General features: G+C 43.5%; 2 protein-coding genes, 5 non-coding genes and 1 pseudogene across 8 annotated transcripts; 5 read left to right on the top strand and 3 right to left on the bottom strand.

The window, feature by feature from the left end:
* The first annotated feature begins 204 nt into the window (after positions 1–204).
* On the top strand, positions 205–276 carry trnad-guc. Its single transcript has one exon. It is a non-coding gene; the product is annotated as a tRNA-Asp (tRNA).
* A 456-nt stretch (positions 277–732) lies between these two features.
* trnai-aau lies at positions 733–806 on the top strand. Its single transcript has one exon. It is a non-coding gene; the product is annotated as a tRNA-Ile (tRNA).
* A 254-nt stretch (positions 807–1,060) lies between these two features.
* Positions 1,061–1,913, bottom strand: LOC118820482 (annotated as a pseudogene).
* Positions 1,914–10,946: 9,033 nt separating this feature from the next.
* Positions 10,947–11,019, top strand: trnaf-gaa. Its single transcript has one exon. It is a non-coding gene; the product is annotated as a tRNA-Phe (tRNA).
* Positions 11,020–11,090: 71 nt separating this feature from the next.
* Positions 11,091–13,747, bottom strand: LOC118820323. The gene has a single exon (XM_036588619.1). The coding sequence runs from the start codon at positions 13,105–13,107 to the stop codon at positions 12,478–12,480; it is 630 nt and encodes a 209-aa protein (XP_036444512.1). The 5' UTR covers positions 13,108–13,747; the 3' UTR covers positions 11,091–12,477.
* On the top strand, positions 11,622–11,693 carry trnad-guc. Its single transcript has one exon. It is a non-coding gene; the product is annotated as a tRNA-Asp (tRNA).
* trnai-aau lies at positions 12,150–12,223 on the top strand. The gene has a single exon. It is a non-coding gene; the product is annotated as a tRNA-Ile (tRNA).
* Positions 13,748–15,081: 1,334 nt separating the features above from the next.
* LOC118820322 lies at positions 15,082–21,836 on the bottom strand. Of its 2 annotated transcripts, none has more exons than XM_036588618.1 (12): positions 20,533–21,836; positions 20,338–20,424; positions 20,145–20,237; positions 19,940–20,014; positions 19,587–19,850; positions 18,958–19,418; positions 18,411–18,738; positions 17,513–18,314; positions 17,213–17,422; positions 16,708–17,105; positions 16,384–16,488; positions 15,082–16,254 (listed from the first exon to the last, which is right to left on the bottom strand). In XM_036588618.1, exons 1-12 carry the CDS (start codon positions 20,674–20,676, stop codon positions 15,241–15,243), a joined length of 3,981 nt encoding a protein of 1,326 aa, XP_036444511.1. In that variant the 5' UTR covers positions 20,677–21,836; the 3' UTR covers positions 15,082–15,240. The 2 variants fall into 2 exon arrangements, 1 of the variants encoding a protein (XP_036444511.1); XR_005008250.1 differs by having other exon boundaries at positions 16,053–16,254; positions 16,384–16,484.
* Positions 21,837–21,860: the final 24 nt, after the last annotated feature.

The raw sequence follows: 21,860 nt of genomic DNA, 5'->3' as shown, positions 1-21,860 counted from the left end.
AAATATGATTCTGAAATGCAATTTGTATCACAAACTGAACATTTATCTAATTTAACGTATTTAATCTAATTTAACGTATATGTTGGCACGTTAACGAGTGTCAGCAGGGCGAGCGAAACGCTGTAAGTGCGGAAACGTAGCAAAGAAATCAGTGGCCGCAGTGAAATATTCTGAAGCGATCCACACCATGAAGCCCTCGTCTTGTCCTCATTAGTATAGTGGACAGTATCTCTGCCTGTCACGCAGAAGACCGGGGTTCAATTCCCCGATGGGGAGAGCGCTGGCTTTTGCAGGCCGCACCTTCAAATCCTTTTGAGCGGAAAATTGTGACCGGCGATCTTTCCCCAGGCACCACTGCTGTCATAGTGAAACACACTAAAAGCCACGCGTTGGTCCGAAAGCAAACCCGGGCCGACTGCTTCCAAAGCAGCTATGCCCCCCGCTATACCTTTGGGCTTTGATTTCTGTGTCTTGGCTTAGTAGTTGGCAAGGCACAAAAGAAACCAAATAGTGCAAATGCTTTTTGTGAAAAATTTGCTCCGCAAAGAACACGCTGAAATTCAAACATATTCCTCCAAGTATCGTCCTGTCTGGAAACAGGGCTCAAGCTGAGGAGCTCGCTGCAGTGCCCTTGCAGCCACCTTCACACTGCCACGTTCTCTGGAAGTTCGATGGCGACGCAACACACGTGCTGCCACCACCACACCTGCAGCCACGGGCAGTTAGGTGCCGGGCCGGTTAGCTCAGTTGGTTAGAGCGTGGTGCTAATTACGCCAAGGTCGTGGGTTCGATCCCCGTATGGGCCACTGACTTGTTTTTCTTGCTGTCGTTCGCAGTTACGGCGCTTAGTGGACGCTCTTATCCAGAGCAACTTGAAAAAGTGCTTTCTTGTCTACTCAGAGAATGTAGCCTAGCTGGCTAGCACAAATAGCTTATCGTCTGAACTGCCTGTGAGCTCAGATAATGCCAGATACAAAAGCCAGCGCTAATACCTAGGAAGAAGAATACACAGTTAAACATAGCATAAGCACAATACAATGCATTCCAATCAGTACTTAGATCAGTGTTCGCTTAAGCACTTCAAAAAGAGATGGGTCTTCAGCTTGCGTTTGAAGACCGCCAGAGAGTCTGCTGTTCGGACAGCCAGTGGAAGCTCGTTCCACCACCCGGGCGCCAGGACAGAGAATGCTTGTCTTCCATGCGTCTGTAAAGATGGCGGGACAAGCTGAGCTTTACTTGAAGCTCCAAGGGCTCGAGGTACAAACGGAATATTGCCTGCTGCCATAAAGTAGGGAGGGTCTGGTCCGTTTTGGGCTTTGTAGGCAAGCGTCAGGGTTTGAAATATGATGCGGGCAGCTACAGGAAGCCGTTGCAGGGAACGCAGCAGTGCAGAGACATGAATGAACCTAGGGAGACTGAAGACAAGTCGTGCTGCTGCATTCTGGATCAGTTGTGAAGGCCTGATAGGCCGCAAAGGAAGACAAGCTAGGGGCGAGTTGCAGTAGTCACGCCTTGAGATGACAAGAGACTGTACTAGGTGGACTGGGTGGCCTCCCGGGAGACCTCCCGGGAGAGAAAGGGTCCAATCCTCCGGATGTTGTGGAGGAGAAATCTGCATGAACGAGTCAGGTTGGCGATAAGAGCTGAAAACGGTCAACTGGTCAGCCTGAATCACATCTATCTTTTTTTAGTTGTTGTTTGTGAAAGGACATGGCTTTCCACCCACAGTGGCCCTCATTTATTCTGCACGGGCCGGTAGCCTCTGGGAGGGTGAACTCCAAGAAGGAAAAAGGAAGATCTACAGCAGCTTTCCTAAACCTTGTCATCGGGAGGGATGCTGAAAAGGAGCCCACCCTGGAGAATGCGGGCATCGATCCCGCTACCTCTCGCATGCTAAGTGAGCGCTCTACCATTTCCGCAAAAGCTGGGGAACAATCGTGTGGGAGGGAGGGGGAAGAAGGAGGAAAAAGGGGAAGAAAGGGGGAAGAAGAAAACGGGAGAAAAGGAGAGAAAAAGGGAGGAAAAGAAAGAGAAAACGAAAGAAAAGGGAAACATCTCACCCCCAGTTCCCTTTCGGAAGGTTTAGTCGACGTTATATGCCGTGGTGTTTTTAAAAAGTTACAAATTCCCATCTCGATGTGAATTTCAGGACGGGCAGACATGACCGCCACGGCGGAGGATCGAATCCCACCTCGGACAGAGTGGAAGTTCGCATCGTACACCCACAAACTGTGTTTATGCTGCTGAAAGTAACGTTGAGTAAGGGGACATGAATGCATTGCAGTATAATGTATTAAATTATGAAATGTATCATTTCCCTTCAGTGATTTAAATACCATTAATGTACATTATAATTATAATTATATAAATATAATTTTTTTCTCTACATAAATTACACAGGTTATGTTACTGTTCTTTGACCACATTTCCTATATACAATAATTGTTTGTGTTTGTAAGCATGTTGATTCCCTTTTTTTCATTATGAGATTACACAAAATTAAATTATAAACTGTAACTTATATTTGTTCTTCATTGATTTTACTTGTATTATGCTTATTACTGAACACTGAAAGAAAACGAGTAACTATATAAAACAGTGATGCTGTAACTGAATTGCATATATTCATTGATGAACAACGAAAGAGTAATACTTATGAAAACACTGGGTGCTATAAAAACGAGTGAGTGCTGCAAACTATAAAATAGTGAGTGACAATTTGAACATTTGCAAATATTTATTGATGAACATTGATGAAGGCAAACCAGTAACTACAGGAAACAGTGTTTGCTAGAACTTATGATCAAAATGTTTACTACTGAGGAACACTGAATCAAAATCAGTTTAACTATAAGACAGTGGATACTATATAACAGAAAGTGCAATCAGCTATACAACAGCAGGTGCTATAAATTAATGCACAGGCTCAACTATTCTCTGCCTCAACACACCTAGTCTAGTGGTGTGTTGAGGCAGAGAATAGTTGAACCTGTGCAGGGCAATGTGTCCCCAGAAGCAGAATGAAAGCACACTGATTTAAATCACAGTAACCACTGTGTGTAGTTACAGTACTTTACTGTGCAGCACAGTAGGTCCCCATGAGCAGGATTAAGAAAAATTGACTTAGACAATCAAAAATGTTCTGCATTGATCAACATAGAATAGAGGGTGGGACAAAACAGTGAGCATTATAAACTATAAATAGTTGCTTATCTAAACAGTAGCTTAAATAAATGCAGTTATTGAACACAAAGAAATACAATAACCATCTAAAACAAAGGTTATATCTCACACAAGCAAAAGTGCTAAATATTGATGAATTCAGAATTATAATATAATATAATATAATAACCATGAAACAGTGAAAGCAATCACTTAGAGAATGAAAAATGCTTAATACTGATACTGATGAATATCCAATCAAAAGTAGTACAATATGGAATTAATTATTAATATAATAATTAATTCTATAAAATAAAGATATACTATACTATTATTATAACTATAAATCAGTAAGTGCTATAAAACAGTGCAATCAATTATAGAACAAATACTATAATAACATAGCATAATTACAATGTAATATTATCTTAAAATATCTAGACAAGTCAGATATTTAAAAGACAGATATGTTAAAATGTTATATATGTATTAAAAACAATGAGTGCAATCAACTATAGAATAAATAATAATAATAATAATAATAATAATATACCATAGACAATTAAAGCAAATATATATAATAGCATAATCATAATATAATATCAGAATTTATTATTATAGCTATAAAAGTGTGGGTGCTAAAATGAAGTGCAAGCAACATAAAACAGTAACTACTTCCGTCTCATCTGCTCCAGCCATTCCTCCTTCGAGAGCGCCTCTGTCGAGGGGCAATAGATTATCCCCTTATACTGGCTGTGCCCTGTCCCAGCAGTACTGGCCACTGCAGGTGTTTGTGAGGACTTTCTTTTGGTAGGGTTTTCGGCGAGCAGATGCGGTAGAAGTGGTGGCAGGCGATGCTTTAGAAACACTGGCTTGGGTAAGGGGATACTGCTGACCAGGAAGCGGAATAAAAGTAATTACATGGGTTTGTGGGGTACCAAAGAGGACAGGAGGCATGGACGATGATGGCAAGATCTGAGCAGGCCCTGGGGTTGGAGGCTTTGGAAAAAGCTGCCTCTTTGACGCCACCTTGGGTCTAACAGCTGCTGGGGCAGCCGCAACTGCATCAGTTGCCATCCTCTTAGTTACTGCCTGTCCCGTTGTGTTGTCAGGTAGGTGATATGAGTGTGGCTCACCAGGTACCTGTGGAGTGACAGCAGGACGCACATTTGCTGCCAGGAGAGTCTCAGCAGCCACCGGGACCCGACTGGGAAGGTCAATGCCCTGCAACACAAGGGCATTGTCTTGCTTTTTCACCCTGTGGTTGTGCCACTGATTCAGTGTTGTTTGGTTAACTTCCACCAGCTGTATTGATGTTTCCTGCATTATGGTGCCGTTGCCTAAGATAAGCTGCCGTATTTTGCGGTAGTCCTGAAGAATCAGTGACCATCTTGTGAGAGTGTATTTATATGTATATAACACATTTCTTTGTAGGTCAACTAAACTGAACTTTTTATATTGACAGTGTGACTGTACTGATAATGGTACTTACCAAATGCTCTTCAGGGACCTGCTGTGGGTCACCTGAGACATTAGCGGGGCGTACAAAAGGAAAGGTGATGGTGGCCTCAGGCTGGACAGAGGGCATTCCAGGCTGGGCAGAGGGCAGCAGTCCAGGCTGGGCAGAGGGCATTCCAGGCTGGACAGAGGGCATTCCAGGCAGAGGGAAAGAATACACAATTTGTCATGAATGCAGTCACTTGAAACTGTGTAAGTATTATGTTTTTTGCTATACGTTATACTTATGATTAATATCTTAACACATTATTCATTATATTTATTGTGGTGTCTGTAGTGTATTTATATGTATATAACACATTTCTTTGTAGGTCAACTAAACTGAACTTTTTGTATTGACAGTGTGACTGTACTGATAATGGTACTTATCAAATACTCTTCAGGGACCTGCTGTGGGTCACCTGAGACACTAACAGGAAGGGTGATGGTGGCCTCAGGCTGGACAGAGGGCATTCCAGGCTGGGCAGAGGGTAGCAGTGCAGGCTGGACACAGGGCGATGGTGCAGGCTGGACAGAGGGCATTCCAGGCCGGACAGAGGGCGGAAGTTCAGGCTGGGCAGAGATCTGCAGTGCAGGCTGGACCGAGGGCATTCCAGGCACATCAGGTTGGATGCAGGGCAATGTAGGCTCTGCAGTAGGTTTTGCATGCTGGACACATGGCATTCCTGGCTGAGCAGAGGTTGACGAGTCAAGACTTGGGAACGTCAGATCCAGTGAATGGTCCTCCTCAAACCCTTCATCTTCTTGTTCGTCTTCCTCTGCCAGGTCCTCCAGTAAGCCCTCAGTCTCCTCTGAGTCCGGATTGACGTCTTGCAGGGGCAGTCCTGTCTGTCTTAGCAGATAGTCCACACCAATCAGCTCTCCTAGAAATTCAAGACAATGTTATTTAAAAATATATGCAAATATGTACTTGTCTGAAGAAAGCAATTAATGTAATAATAATAATAATAATAATAATAATAATAACAATGTTATGTACCAGTGTACTTTGCAGGGGGTTGAAAAGATGAGACGTATTTCCTGCCAAAAACCTTCAGGCTGTTGGTGTTCACACAGTGAAGGACATCCCCCGCATAGGTCATCAGAGAGGCTGGCTGGCTAGCCACGGATGCAGCTGCTCTGTCCTGATTCCACCTGCTGAGACCTTCCAGGAGGTACAGCTGAAAATTTAAGCTGTTTGCAGTGGTTCCTAGAAAAAACATTTATAACCAAACATTTTAGGTAATTTAGTAAAAAAAATATTTATTTTGAGATGGCCAAGATGACTGGAACTAACCTGGAATAAATCTCTGCAGGTGGCAGTGAAATGACTCCAGTGATTTGGACCCCCTGGCACATCTGTACCTTGTAAGCACAATGCCCCCCTTGGTGGTAGTGCCTGTTTCTGTGTATAAAGGTATCCCTGGCACATCCTGAATACACCTAATGTGTCGTTTCTGAACACGCCAGATGTACTCCATCCTCACCTTGTCAAGCAGAGGGATACCCATCAGGTCTCTGCCCTTGTCTCCTAAGAGCTTGTGGAGCAGACGGTCAATTAGCTGGATGGTGGTCTGCTCTCCACGAGTTCTCCGTCGACAGTGGAAAGCCAGGTCATTCTTAGTAATGCGCTTGTCCACCAAGGCATCACTAATAAACGACACACCCTCCTGTCTGAGCTGCTCACGGACTGCCCGGCGCAGTAAAGCCACATCTTCTGGATCCCACTCAAAAATACAAGATGACAGGCCAGCCATAAAGGTGGGATACAACGCATGGGCGTCTGTGGTGCACCCTGCAGACATCCTCCGCATAAAGTGCCAGATGTCCAGCCTAATTTGGAGGTTGGGCCACTGCGCAAACTGTTGCTGCAGCTTGCTGAGTCCCTCCTCCACGCAGCAGTGGGAATCCACATACAGGACCTTAGGAGGAGCCACGCCAGCCTGGCTGTATCTCTTCATCAGGTCAGATGTCATCAGGTCCAGACCTGCACCCTCCTCAGCAGTGAGACCACTGATGAGGATTTGACCAATCTCGTTGCCCACAGAGGTCAGCCAGAATGCCATCCCCCTGCCTATGCCAGCCAACTTCTTTGTGATCTGAAATGACACAAAAGTAAGTACATTACAGTTATATACAAACACACACATTTATCTGGTATGCCTACATTATATTGTTAACCTTTTTAGTTGAGTCCATCTTTAAAATGGACCCAAAGGTGGATGTGATGGTGGCCTTGATGTGATCCATCCGGCTGATGATGTCTCTGCCATACACAGACAGGAGCCAGCGACTGGTGGGCACATCTATTGGTTCAGGGGGTTCCTGGCAGGCCACTGGGAAAAGGCTGGCGCGGTTCACAAAGCTTGCACACTCCTCCAAGTAGTAGGCCAGCCGGTTCAACCATTCCTCACCGTGGTTCTTCTTTAACTGCTTCACCAGTCGGGTAGGGCTGTTACCCAGAGTCCGGTCCCAAAGCAGACGAATAACGTGGATGTCACATGCATACCTTGATTTAGAAAATATGTACTATTAGTTCATATAGATTTTTAGACCTTTTTAGTACTTTTGTTTGGTAAAATACTTCAATACAACAATAGCTTTAACCACATCACTTATGACTACTTATAATTACTTAATATTTTCAGCAGACACTGATTCAAAACTTTACTGAACTGTTATTTAAACTTGTAAAATTACTGAGTAAACTCACTTCTGTGTCAGGATGAGACAGAACATCTTTTGATGGGGTAAGTCTAGCTGGTCCCGGACTGTCTGACTGGTAGACAAAAACGTCAGGCGACACACAGTACACCTGAGGATCTCTGTCACCAGCAGATAGAAGGTATCAATGTCCAGGACTTTGCGCACTCTCTTATGTACACCATAGCCAGTCAGCTGCTTGCCACAGGTTGGACAGAACACCCTAACTTTCCACTGGTGGTAGGGCATCCACACCACGAGCCGGTGGGTGAAAAAGCGGTCTGGTGTTGGAGCCTGATGGTAGATGTGCAATGGCACGGGAGGCTCATACCACAGCTTTAAGTCGGGGCGCAGCTTTCTGGCATGGTAGAGGGCAGAGGCAATCCATCGTTGATCCTGCACTGGAATCGAGTTCTTCATCTCAACAGGAAGCCAAAATGAAGCAGAAGCAGGGCCAGCCAGATCCTCACCCTAAGTACATGACATTAAATAAAATTTTTGAAATTCTTGTTTCTACTTAATTCTTTCTACTTCCTTCCATTCAATCCTTTATTAAGACTTTTTAAAAAAAGGACTGAATGGAATTATTGTTTTCAGCATATGAACAGAAACTAGTGTATTGTTAAAATAAGAACTTACAACAGAGCTGGCAACAACTGTAGACATGGTGGTGTCTGTGCAGCATTAATACAGCCTGCAGTAGTGGTCTTCAAAGCAGCCTCAAAAGGACTAGGGCTACCTGAGGTGGTGGTCCTAACAGATACCTCACCAGGACCAGGGGTGCGAGGGGTGCCAGGAGTGACGGTGTAGGTCTCATCAGGACTGGAAGGGATGACAGTGTAGATGGATGTACTGCCAGTGCTGGCGCTGCTTGAGGTGATGGCAGGGCAGGGTAGTGGCTAGAAACAAAGAAACATGAGGAAATTAAAGAAGTTATAGTTCAAAAGATTTATTCAAGATGATTAATTTGTCGTATCATGCGTACCTGGCATGGCTTACGAGAGACCAAATTAGGTTTGGCCACAGCACTGTGTGTCCCACCAAAACGTTGCCTATCAAACTAAAAGAAGAGGAGCAAATCAAGTAAGTGGTTTAAAAACATCTACGGCAAAAAACATAATTATGTCTGCCTATAATAAAGCAACAAGACTTACATAAAATATAGACATGTATAGAGATATGTATGTGTGTGTGTATATGTATACATACATACATACATACATACACACACACACACACACACAAATATTTCCACAGTCTCTCCCACTCCTTACTTTCCCTCTCCCTCCCCTTTGTTTTATTTATTCACTCAGGGTCATATTTCCTCAAAGTAACGTTAAGTAGACATGACACATAGGCCTATTATAGTCAGATTTACAGATTTTTTGACGGTCCTAAATAGCCACAAATATATATATATATATATATATATATATATATATATATATATATATATATATATATATATATGCAAAAATATCCCAACGTAACGTACATAAAAAGATAACCAAACTCTGTAATGACTATGTTTACATAACATTAACATTACGTGGCTGCCTTGTTTCTAATGACAATTTCAGCACATTAAACCGCATTTCCGAACTAAAGTATGACTTTACAAAGCAGACAATGCGCATTTGATCAATACAGTAATTCATGGTAAGCATTTAATAATACATCTCACAATAAACGTTGAAACAAAGGACGAAATTCACCTAATCGTAGCCCCTTCAACTCCAAGGAACCGTGGGCGGTTCAAACCATCCGACCTGGCCATTCGCATCGACATAACTTTTGCATCAGTTCCATTTCCAGAGTAATTACTGAACGATACGCTTCAACATGAATAACGAAATAGTAAGCATGGATTTTACAGGGTTTAATGGCCATTCATTCAATGCTCTTTATCTAAAGTTAGTAATAGCAATCTTTGCTCACTGCCATGTAAGTTAGCTAACGATGTCACACAAACAACATGAGAAACTACACAGCGTTAGCGTTATACTAATAGAAAACATAAAAATTCATTTTATTTAACCAATCCAGAAATGTTAACCTTTATTAATTGGCCTGCAACCACATAGCAAGGTAAATAACACTTTAGCTAGCTAGGTAGGCACACTGTTTACGTACCGTCACGAAGTAAAATGTAAAAAAAAGCAAAATGACAAACTTCTGTGTAGCTCAGCAAAATTTGCGGACTCTGACTGACGGCTGAGCAGATAAAGCCCTCAGAAATGTAAATGACTTACCTACTGCAGTGACAGTGACAGATTCCTGTATCCTCTAAAGAGTGATTTGAGTTTTTGAGGTGTGAGAGCAGTCTCTTCTTTTTCTTCTTCTTCTTCTTCTTTCTCGATAGGTGACGGACTTCGGCAATGAAAATTACAGTATTTACAGTATTTATAGACTGAATAGGGATTTGGAGGGAAGCCATTTCATTGGATTAAATTTATATCGTACGAGCGGGAGAGGTTTTAATTCGCTATTAGCTCAGTATCGTATGAGCGGGAGACGTTTTAATTCGATTAAAAACTAAACTTTAATTCGCTAACTTTATTTCGAATGTACATCAAAATTAAAAACATTAAATAACGTAAACAAATAAACTCTCTCATATTTTTCAGACAGCCAGCTCTTTAAATCACCCGGGAGGCCACCCAGTCCACCTAGTACAGTCTGTCATCTCAAGGCTTGACTACTGCAACTCGCCCCTAGCTTGTTTTCCTTTGCGGCCTATCAGGCCTTCACAACTGATCCAGAATGCAGCAGCACGACTTGTCTTCAGCTTCTGCTGCGTTCCCTGCAACAGCTTCCTGTAGGTGCCCGCATCATATTTCAAACCCTGATGCTTGCCTACAAAGCCCAAAACGGACCAGACCCTCCCTACTTTATGGCAGCAGGCAATATTTCGAATGTACCTCGAGCCCTTGGAGCTTCAAGTAAAGCTCAGCTTGTCCGGCCATCTTTACAGACACAGGGAGAACAAGCATCAAGACCCTTCTCTGTCCTGGCGCCCGGGTGGTGGAACGAACTTCCACTGGCTGTCCGAACAGCAGACTCTCTGGCGGTCTTCAAACGCAAGCTGAAGACCCATCTCTTTTTGAAGTGCTTAAGCGAACACTGATCTAAGTACTGATTGGAATGCATTGTATTGTGCTTATGCTATGTTTAACTGTGTATTCTTCTTCCTAGGTATTAGCGCTGGCTTTTGTATCTGGCATTATCTGAGCTCACAGGCAGTTCAGACGCTAAGCTATTTGTGCTAGCCAGCTAGGCTACATTCTCTGAGTAGACAAGAAAGCACTTTTTCAAGTTGCTCTGGATAAGAGTGTCCACTAAGCGCCGTAACCGTGAATAACAGAAAGAAGAACAAGTCAGTGGCCCGTACGGGGATCAAACCCGCGACCTTGGCGTTATTAGCACCACGGACGCTGTATCCAGGCAAGAGCGCCCCTGCCTGGTGATCAAAGATGCCTACGACACCCCGGCTGCATGCATACTATCATCGGGCATGTTCAGTGCACCTGCATGCTCTACTTGGCTTGCACAGCACAGATGCAGGCATAAAGGCAGCCTCCACAGCCGAAATAGCTCAGTTGGGAGAGCGTTAGACTGAAGATCTAAAGGTCCCTGGTTCGATCCCGGGTTTCGGCAGGGGACGTCAGAAACCTGTCTTTTTCGGGCACGGGTGCTGCTCTGCCGTTCGGGAGCTGGTTCGTGGTGCCCTTACTTCCTTGGCTCACGGGAAGTCCATGGAGTTTTCGCTCTGGGCGTGGAATCCAGTGGTCCGAGTCGGAGTCTCGCTGGAACCTGCCGTTGCTTCCAAGAAAAGAGGTGCGATATTACCTACATTTGCATTCTCTCCACTCACTCTGTATATATGTCTGTTTTATTCATACTTGCATATCTGTATATATGTATGTATATATGCTTTTATTTTTAACCTCTCTACCGTTCTTGATTGTACGTAATGTAAGCACAGCATCACTTACCGCGGTTAATTTCCTGCACTTGAAACGTGAATAATACTGTATTTTGCACTTGTGTTTAGATGCTAACTGCATTTCATTGGCACTGTACCTGTACTGTGCAGAAGGGCAATAAAGTTGCATCTAATCTAATTTAACGTACATGTTGGCACGTTAACGAGTGTCAGCGGGGCGAGCGAAACGCTGTAAGCGCGGAAGCATAGCAAAGAAAGCCGTGGCCGCAGTGAAATATTCTGAAGCGATCCGCACCGTGAAGCCCTCGTCTTGTCCTCGTTAGTATAGTGGACAGTATCTCCGCCTGTCACGCGGAAGACCGGGGTTCGATTCCCCGACGGGGAGAGCGCTGGCTTTTGCAGGCCGCGCCTTCAAATCCTTTTGAGTGGAAAATTGTGACCGGCGATCTTTCCCCAGGCACCACTGCTGTCATAGCGAAACACACTAAAAGCCACGCGTTGGTCCGAAAGCAAACCCGGGCCGACTGCTTCCAAAGCAGCTATGCCCCCCGCTATACCTTTGGGCTTTGATTTCTGTGTCTTGGCTTAGTAGTAGGCAAGGCACAAAAGAAACCAAATAGTGCAAATGCTTTTTGTGAAAAATTTGCTCCGCAAAGAACACGCTGAAATTCAAACGTATTCCTCCAAGTATCGTCCTGTCTGGAAACAGGGCTCAAGCTGAGGAGCTCGCTGCAGTGCCCTTGCAGCCACCTTCACGCTGCCACGTTCTCTGGAAGTTCGACGGCGACGCAACACACGTGCTGCCACCACCACACCTGCAGCCACGGGCAGATAGGTGCCAGGCCGGTTAGCTCAGTTGGTTAGAGCGTGGTGCTAATAACGCCAAGGTCGCGGGTTCGATCCCCGTACGGGCCACTGACTTGTTTTTCTTGCTGTCGTTCGCGGTTACGGCGCTTAGTGGACGCTCTTATCCAGAGCAACTTGAAAAAGTGCTTTCTTGTCTACTCAGAGAATGTAGCCTAGCTGGCTAGCACAAATAGCTTAGCGTCTGAACTGCCTGTGAGCTCAGATAATGCCAGATACAAAAGCCAGCGCTAATACCTAGGAAGAAGAATACACGGTTAAACATAGCATAAGCACAATACAATGCATTCCAATCAGTACTTAGATCAGTGTTCGCTTAAGCACTTCAAAAAGAGATGGGTCTTCAGCTTGCGTTTGAAGACCGCCAGAGAGTCTGCTGTTCGGACAGCCAGTGGAAGCTCGTTCCACCACCCGGGCGCCAGGACAGAGAAGGGTCTTGATGCTTGTCTTCCATGCGTCTGTAAAGATGGCGGGACAAGCTGAGCTTTACTTGAAGCTCCAAGGGCTCGAGGTACAAACGGAATATTGCCTGCTGCCATAAAGTAGGGAGGGTCTGGTCCGTTTTGGGCTTTGCCGGCAAGCGTCAGGGTTTGAAATATGATGCGGGCAGCTACAGGAAGCCGTTGCAGGGAACGCAGCAGTGCAGAGACATGAATGAACCTAGGGAGACTGAAGACAAGTCGTGCTGCTGCATTCTGGATCAGTTGTGAAGGCCTGATAGGCCGCAAAGGAAGACAAGCTAGGGGTGAGTTGCAGTAGTCACGCCTTGAGATGACAAGAGACTGTACTAGGTGGACTGGGTGGCCTCCCGGGAGACCTCCCGGGAGAGAAAGGGTCCAATCCTCCGGATGTTGTGGAGGAGAAATCTGCATGAACGAGTCAGGTTGGCGATAAGAGCTGAAAACGGTCAACTGGTCAGCCTGAATCACATCCATCTTTTTTTAGTCGTGGTTTGTGAAAGAACATGGCTTTTCACCCACAGTGGCCCTCATTTATTCTGCACGGGCCGGTAGCCTCTGGGAGGGTGAACTCCAAGAAGGAAAAAGGAAGATCTACAGCAGCTTTCCTAAACCTTGTCATCGGGAGGGATGCTGAAAAGGAGCCCACCCTGGAGAATGCGGGCATCGATCCCGCTACCTCTCGCATGCTAAGCGAGCGCTCTACCATTTCCGCTAAAGCTGGGGAACAATCGTGTGGGAGGGAGGGGGAAGAAGGAGGAAAAAGGGGAAGAAAGGGGGAAGAAGAAAACGGGAGAAAAGGAGAGAAAAAGGGAGGAAAAGAAAGAGAAAACGAAAGAAAAGGGAAACGTCGCACCCCCAGTTCCCTTTCGGAAGCTTTAGTCGACGTTATATGCCGTGGTGTTTTTAAAAAGTTACAAATTCCCACCTCGATGTGAATTTCAGGACGGGCAGACATGACCGCCACGGCGGAGGATCGAATCCCGCCTCGGACAGAGTGGAAGTTCGCAACGTACAGCCGCAAACTGTGTGTATGCTGCTGAAAGTAACGTTGAGTAAGGGGACATGAATGCATTGCAGTATAATGCATTAAATTATGAAATGTATCATTTCCCTTCAGTGATTTAAATACCATTAATGTACATTATAATTATATAAATATATTTTTTTCTCTACGTAAATTACACAGATTATGTTACTGTTCTTTGACCACATTTCCTATATACAATAATTGTTTGTGTTTGTAAGCATGTTGATTCCCTTTTTTTCATTATGAGATTACACAAAATTAAATTATAAACTGTAACTTATATTTGTTCTTCATTGATTTTACTTGTATTATGCTTATTACTGAACACTGAAAAAAAGGGGTAACTATATAAAACAGTGATGCTGTAACTGAATTGCATATATTCATTGATGAACAATGAAAGAGTAATACTTATAAAAACACTGGGTGCTATAAAAACAAGTGAGTGCAAAATATGTGACAATTTGAACATTTGCAAATATTTATTGATGAACATTGATGAAGGCAAACCAGTAACTACAGGAAACAGTGTTTGCTATAACTTATGATCAAAATGTTTACTACTGAAGAACACTGAATCAAAATCAGTTTAACTATAAGACAGTGGATACTATATAACAGAAAGTGCAATCAGCTATACAACAGCAGGTGCTATAAATTAATGCACAGGCTCAACTATTCTCTGCCTCAACACACCTAGTCTAGTGGTGTGTTGAGGCAGAGAATAGTTGAACCTGTGCAGGGCAATGTGTCCCCAGAAGCAGAATGAAAGCACACTGATTTAAATCACAGTAACCACTGTGTGTAGTTACAGTAGTTTACTGTGCAGCACAGTAGGTCCCCATGAGCAGGATCAAGAAAAACTGACTTAGACAATCAAAAATATTCAGCATTGATCAACATAGAATAGAGGGTGGGACAAAACTATAAATAGTTGCTTATCTAAACAGTAGCTTAAATAAATGCAATTATTGAACACAAAGAAATACAATAACCATCTAAAACAAAGGTTATATCTCACACAAGCAAAAGTGCTAAATATTGATGAAGAATTATAATATAATATAATATAATTAATATAATATAATATAATAACCATGAAACAGTGAAAGCAATCACTTAGAGAATGAAAAATGCTTAATACTGATACTGATGAATACCCAAAAAGTAATACAATATGGAATTAATTATTAATATAATAATTAATTCTATAAAATAAAGATATACTATACTATTATTATAACTATAAATCAGTAAGTGCTATAAAACAGTGCAATCAATTATAGAACAAATACTATAATAACATAGCATAATTACAATGTAATATTATCTTAAAATATCTAGACAAGTCAGATATTTAAAAGACAGATATGTTAAAATGTTATATATGTATTAAAGGCAATGAGTGCAATCAACTATAGAATAAATAATAATAATAATAATAATAATAATAATAATATACCATAGACAATTAAAGCAAATATATATAATAGCATAATTATAATATAATATCAGAATATATTATTATAGCTATAAAAGTGTGGGTGCTAAAATGAAGTGCAAGCAACATAAAACAGTAACTACTTCCGTCTCATCTGCTCCAGCCATTCCTCCTTCGAGAGTGCCTCTGTCGAGGGGCAATAGATTGTCCCTTTATACTGGCTGTGCCCTGTCCCAGCAGTCCTGTACTGGCCACATTTCCTGCAGGTGTTTGTGAGGACTTTCTTTTGGTAGGGTTTTCGGCGAGCAGATGTGGTAGAAGTGGTGGCAGGCAATGCTTTAGAAACACTGGCTTGGGTAAGGGGATACTGCTGACTAGGAAGCGGAATAAAAGTAATTACATGGGTTTGTGGGGTACCAAAGAGGACAGGAGGCATGGAAGATGACGGCAAGAACTGAGGAGGCCCTGGGGTTGGAGGCTTTGGAAAAAGCTGCCTCTTTGACGCCACCTTGGGTCTAACAGCTGCTGGGGCAGCCGCAACTGCATCAGTTGCCATCCTCTTAGTTACTGCCTGTCCCGTTGTGTTGTCAGGTAGGTGATAAGTGTGTGGCTCACCAGGTACCTGTGGAGTGACAGCAGGACGCACATTTGCTGCCAGGAGAGTCTCAGCAGCCACCGGGACCCGACTGGGAAGGTCAATGCCCTGCAACACAAGGACATTGTCTTGCTTTTTCACCCTGCGGTTGTGCCACTGGTTCAGTGTTGTTTGGTTAACTTCCACCAGCTGTATTGATGTTTCCTGCATTATGGTGCCGTTGCCTAAGATAAGCTGCCGTATTTTGCGGTAGTCCTGAAGAATCAGTGACCATCTTGTGAGAGTGGTCCGCCCTTGTTTTTTTGGACTCTTGTGGAGGCCACAAAGCCTTACAAAAATGGCCTCAACAAGACGGCAGCAATCCGGCCACTGTGCCAGCGGAGCAGTGGTGGTAAGGGCGCTTCTCTTCAAGCTGTCCATCCCAGGAGTAAATTCAGCCCTCTTTTTAGGTGACCGGAATCTCCCAGTTGTCAGCTTATCTTGGTGCCTGGCAGCAAACACCACCCGCTGCTTGTCGTAATCAAGCATGTTCTGCCACAGGGCCACAATGGTGCTTGCCTAAAAATGAAGAAAGAAAAAGTATGAATGTTTATGCAGTCAGAGATACCACAAATCTTTATGTGAATTATAAATGTGAGAATGAAATAATGCTGCATTTCTATTTTGCACATAATAAATGCTACTAACCTGCTGTCTGCTGAGGGTCAGAGATGTTTGTGTCCTGAGCTCCACCAGATACTCTGCCAAGCTGTCTACCCGATCCATACCTGGCATGCCATGCTCATCCACTGCCTAAAACAATACACAATTAGTCATGAATGCAGTCACTCGGAACTGTGTAAGTATTATGTTTTTTGCTATACGTTATATTTATGATTAATATTTTAACACATTATTCATTATATTTATTGTGGTGTCTGTCGTGTATTTATATGTATATAACACATTTCTTTGTAGGTCAACTAAACAACTAAGTATTGACAGTGTGACTGTACTGATAATGGTACTTACCAAATGCTCTTCAGGGACCTGCTGTGGGTCACCTGAGACACTAACAGGAAGGGTGATGGTGGCCTCAGGCTGGACAGAGGGCATTCCAGGCTGGGCAGAGGGCAGCAGTGCAGGCTGGACACAGGGCGATGGTGCAGGCTGGACAGGGGGCAATCCAGGCTGGGCAGAGGGCAGCAGTGCAGGCTGGACACATGGCATTCCTGGCTGAGCAGAGGTTGACGAGTCAAGACTTGGGAACGTCAGATCCAATGAATGGTCCTCCTCAAACCCTTCATCTTCTTGTTCGTCTTCCTCTGCCAGGTCCTCCAGTAAGCCCTCAGTCTCCTCTGAGTCCGGATTGACGTCTTGCAGGGGCAGTCCTGTCTGTCTTAGCAGATAGTCCACACCAATCAGCTCTCCTAGAAATTCAAGACAATGTTATTTAAAAATATATGCAAATATGTACTTGTCTGAAGAAAGCAATTAATGTAATAATAATAATAATAATAATAACAATGTTATGTACCAGTGTACTTTGCAGGGGGTTGAAAAGATGAGACGTATTTCCTGCCAAAAACCTTCAGGCTGTTGGTGTTCACACAGTGAAGGACATCCCCCGCATAGGTCATCAGAGAGGCTGGCTGGCTAGCCACGGATGCAGCTGCTCTGTCCTGATTCCACCTGCTGAGACCTTCCAGGAGGTACAGCTGAAAATTTAAGCTGTTTGCAGTGGTTCCTAGAAAAAACATTTATAACCAAACATATTAGGTAATTTAGTAAAAAAAAAAATATTTATTTTGAGATGGCCAAGATGACTGGAACTAACCTGGAATAAATCTCTGCAGGTGGCAGTGAAATGACTCCAGTGATGTGGACCCCCTGGCACATCTGTACCTTGTAAGCACAATGCCCCCCTTGGTGGTAGTGCCTGTTTCTGTGTATAGAGGTATCCCTGGCACATCCTGAATACACCTAATGTGTCGTTTCTGAACACGCCAGATGTACTCCATCCTCACCTTGTCAAGCAGAGGGATACCCATTAGGTCTCTGCCCTTGTCTCCTAAGAGCTCGTGGAGCAGACGGTCAATTAGCTGGATGGTGGTCTGCTCTCCACGAGTTCTCCGTCGACAGTGGAAAGCCAGGTCATTCTTAGTAATGCGCTTGTCCACCAAGGCATCACTAATAAACGACACACCCTCCTGTCTGAGCTGCTCACGGACTGCCCGGCGCAGTAAAGCCACATCTTCTGGATCCCACTCAAAAATACAAGATGACAGGCCAGCCATAAAGGTGGGATACAACGCATGGGCGTCTGTGGTGCACCCTGCAGACATCCTCCGCATAAAGTGCCAGATGTCCAGCCTAATTTGGAGGTTGGGCCACTGCGCAAACCGTTGCTGCAGCTTGCTGAGTCCCTCCTCCACGCAGCAGTGGGAATCCACATACAGGACCTTAGGAGGAGCCACGCCAGCCTGGCTGTATCTCTTCATCAGGTCAGATGTCATCAGGTTCAGACCTGCACCCTCCTCAGCAGTGAGAACACTGATGAGGATTTGACCAATCTCGTTGCCCACAGAGGTCAGCCAGAATGCCGTCCCCCTGCCTATGCCAGCCAACTTCTTTGTGATCTGAAATGAAACAAAAGTAAGTACATTACAGTTATGACATTTGCATATACAAACACACACATTTATCTGGTATGCCTACATTATATTGTTAATAACCTTTTTAGTTGAGTCCATCTTTAAAATGGACCCAAAGGTGGATGTGATGGTGGCCTTGATGTGATCCATCCGGCTGATGATGTCTCTGCCATACACAGACAGGAGCCAGCGACTGGTGGGCACATCTATTGGTTCAGGGGGTTCCTGGCAGGCCACTGGGAAAAGGCTGGGGCGGTTCACAAAGCTTGCACACTCCTCCAAGTAGTGGGCCAGCCGGTTCAACCATTCCTCACCGTGGTTCTCCTTTAACTGCTTCACCAGTCGGGTAGGGCTGTTACCCAGAGTCCGGTCCCGAAGCAGACGAATAACGCGGATGTCACATGCATACCTTGATTAAAAAAAAAGAAAAAAAGAAAATATGTACAATTAGTTAATATAGATTTTTAGACCTTTTTAGTACTTTTGTTTGGTAAAATACTTCAATACAACAATAGCTTTAACCACATTACTTATGACTACTTATAACTACTTAATATTTTCAGCAGGCACTGATTCAAAACTTTACTGAACTATTATTTAAACTTGTAAAATTACTGAGTAAACTCACTTCTGTGTCAGGATGAGACGGAACATCTTTTGATGGGGTAAGTCTAGCTGGTCCCGGACTGTCTGACTGGTAGACAAAAACGTCAGGCGACACAGAGTACACCTGAGGATCTCTGTCACCAGCAGATAGAAGGTATCAATGTCCAGGACTTTGCGCACTCTCTTATGTACACCATAGCCAGTCAGCTGCTTGCCACAGGTTGGACAGAACACCCTAACTTTCCACTGGTGGTAGGGCATCCACACCATGAGCCGGTGGGTGAAAAAGCGATCTGGTGTTGGAGCCTGATGGTAGATGTGCAATGGCACGGGAGGCTCATACCACAGCTTTAAGTCGGGGCGCAGCTTTCCGGCATGGTAGAGGGCAGAGGCAATCCATCGTTGATCCTGCACTGGAATCGAGTTCTTCATCTCAACAGGAAGCCAAAATGAAGCAGAAGCAGGACCAGCCAGATCCTCACCCTAAGTACATGACATTAAATATTTTTTTTTAAATTCTTGTTTCTACTTAATTCTTTCTACTTCCTTCCATTCAATCCTTTATTAAGACTTTTTAAAAAAAGGACTGAATGGAATTATTGTTTTCAGCATATGAACAGAAACTAGTGTATTGTTAAAATAAGAACTTACAACAGAGCTGGCAACAACCGTAGACATGGTGGTGGGTGTCTGTGCAGGACTAATACAGCCTGCAGTAGTGGTCCTCAAAGCAGCCTCAGAAGGACTAGGGCTACCTGAAGTGGTGGTCCTAACAGATACCTCACCAGGACTAGGGGTGCGAGGGGTGCCAGGAGTGATGGTGTAGGTCTCATCAGGACTGGAAGGGATGACAGTGTAGATGGATGTACTGCCAGTGCTGGCGCTGCTTGAGGTGACGGCAGGGCAGGGTAGTGGCTAGAAACAAAGAGACATTATAAGGAAATTAAAGAAGTTATAGTTCAAAAGATTTATTCAAGATGATTCATTTGTCGTATCATGCGTACCTGGCATGGCTTACGAGAGACCAAATTAGGTTTGGCCACAGCACTGTGTGTCCCACCAAAACGTTGCCTATCAAACTAAAAGAAGAGGAGCAAATCAAGTAAGTGGTTTAAAAACATCTATGGCAAAGAACATAATTGTGTCTGCCTATAATAAAGCAACAATGGTCAGACAGCATTCATACATATCAATGCATTAAATATTCACCATAGACAAAGTTAGTGCAGGTTGGCGAGGGCTCTGTACTGGGGAAGAGGGGGAGGCTGTGGTTGTGACTGAAGTCACAGGATGACTAGGGGCCTGAAAAAAGAACAAACAGATTATACATACACATATATAGACATCACATCCATTTTTTGAGATCTTCCTCAGCGTCTGTTCCTGATATTTTAAAATTTACCCTGATAATATGAAATCCACAGTTGCAACTCCGATACCCGCGAAACAAAGTGGTTTGTCCACGGGACTGCAGTGGACACTTCTCTATCTACAACAATTCACAATACATAATTTATTTCAAGATTTAAAGCTGAAATGTTGTCATCTTCTAGCTACTACATGAAAACCATTATGTATTTGCATTGGGGTACTGTACCTTCTGATAGAGGTCATACCACTTCTTTTGTCTGGGTGCGGGCCGGTTGCCTGCGTCAGAGGGCCAGATCCCAGAAGCAGCAAACCTCTTTAGGCGTGACATCCACTCGTCATCCCCCATAGCTTTGTGACTTTTAGAAGTCATCTTTCACTAACAGTAACAGACTTACATAAAATATAGACATGTATAGAGATATGTATGTATATATATATATATATATATACTTGTCTAGATATTTTAGGATAACATTATATTGTAATTATGCTATGTTCTTATAAAATTGTTACATAATTGATTGCACTGTTTTATAGCACTTAACTGATTTATACTGATTTATATATATACACACACACAAATATTTCCACAGTCTCTCCCACTCCTTACTTTCCCTCTCCCTCCCCTTTGTTTTGTTTATTCACTCAGGGTCGTATTTCCTCAAAGTAACGTTAAGTAGACATGACACCTAGGCCTATTATAGTCAGATTTACAGATTTTTGACGGTCCTAAATAGCCACAAATATATATATATATATGTAACCAAACTCTGTAATGACTATGTTTACATAACATTAACATTACGTGGCTGCCTTGTTTCTAATGACAATTTCAGCACGTTAAACCGCATTTCCGAACTAAAGTATGACTTTACAAAGCAAACAATGCGCATTTGATCAATACAGTAATTCATGGTCAGCATTTAATAATACACCTCACAATAAACGTTGAAACAAAGGACGAAATTCACCTAATCGTAGCCCCTTCAACTCCAAGGAACCGTGGGCGGTTCAAACCATCCGACCTGGCCATTCGCATCGACATAACTTGCGTATCAGTTCCATTTCCAGAGTAATTACTGAACGATACGCTTCAACATGAATAACGAAATAGTAAGCATGGATTTTACAGGGTTTAATGGCCATTCATTCAATGCTCTTTATCTAAAGTCAGCGATAGCAATCTTTGCTCACTGCCATGTAAGTTAGCTAACGATGTCACACAAACAACATGAGAAACTACACAGCGTTAGCGTTATACCAATAGAAAACATAAAAATTCATTTTATTTAACCAATCCAGAAATGTTAACCTTTATTAATTGGCCTGCAACCACATAGCAAGGTAAATAACACTTTAGCTAGCTAGGTAGGCACACTGTTTACATACCGTCACGAAGTAAAATGTAAAAAAAAGCAAAATGACAAACTTCTGTGTAGCTCAGCAAAATTTGCGGACTCTGACTGACGGCTGAGCAGATAAAGCCCTCAGAAATGTAAATGACTTACCTACTGCGGTGACAGTGACAGACTCCTGTATCCTCTAAAGAGTGAT

The sequence above is a fragment of the Colossoma macropomum genome, unplaced genomic scaffold (assembly GCF_904425465.1).
Source record: "Colossoma macropomum unplaced genomic scaffold, Colossoma_macropomum, whole genome shotgun sequence".
In the NCBI taxonomy this organism is placed as follows: Eukaryota; Metazoa; Chordata; class Actinopteri; order Characiformes; family Serrasalmidae; genus Colossoma; species Colossoma macropomum.
The sequence above is the reverse complement of the archived record's forward strand: the minus strand, read 5'-3'. Positions and strand labels throughout refer to the sequence as shown.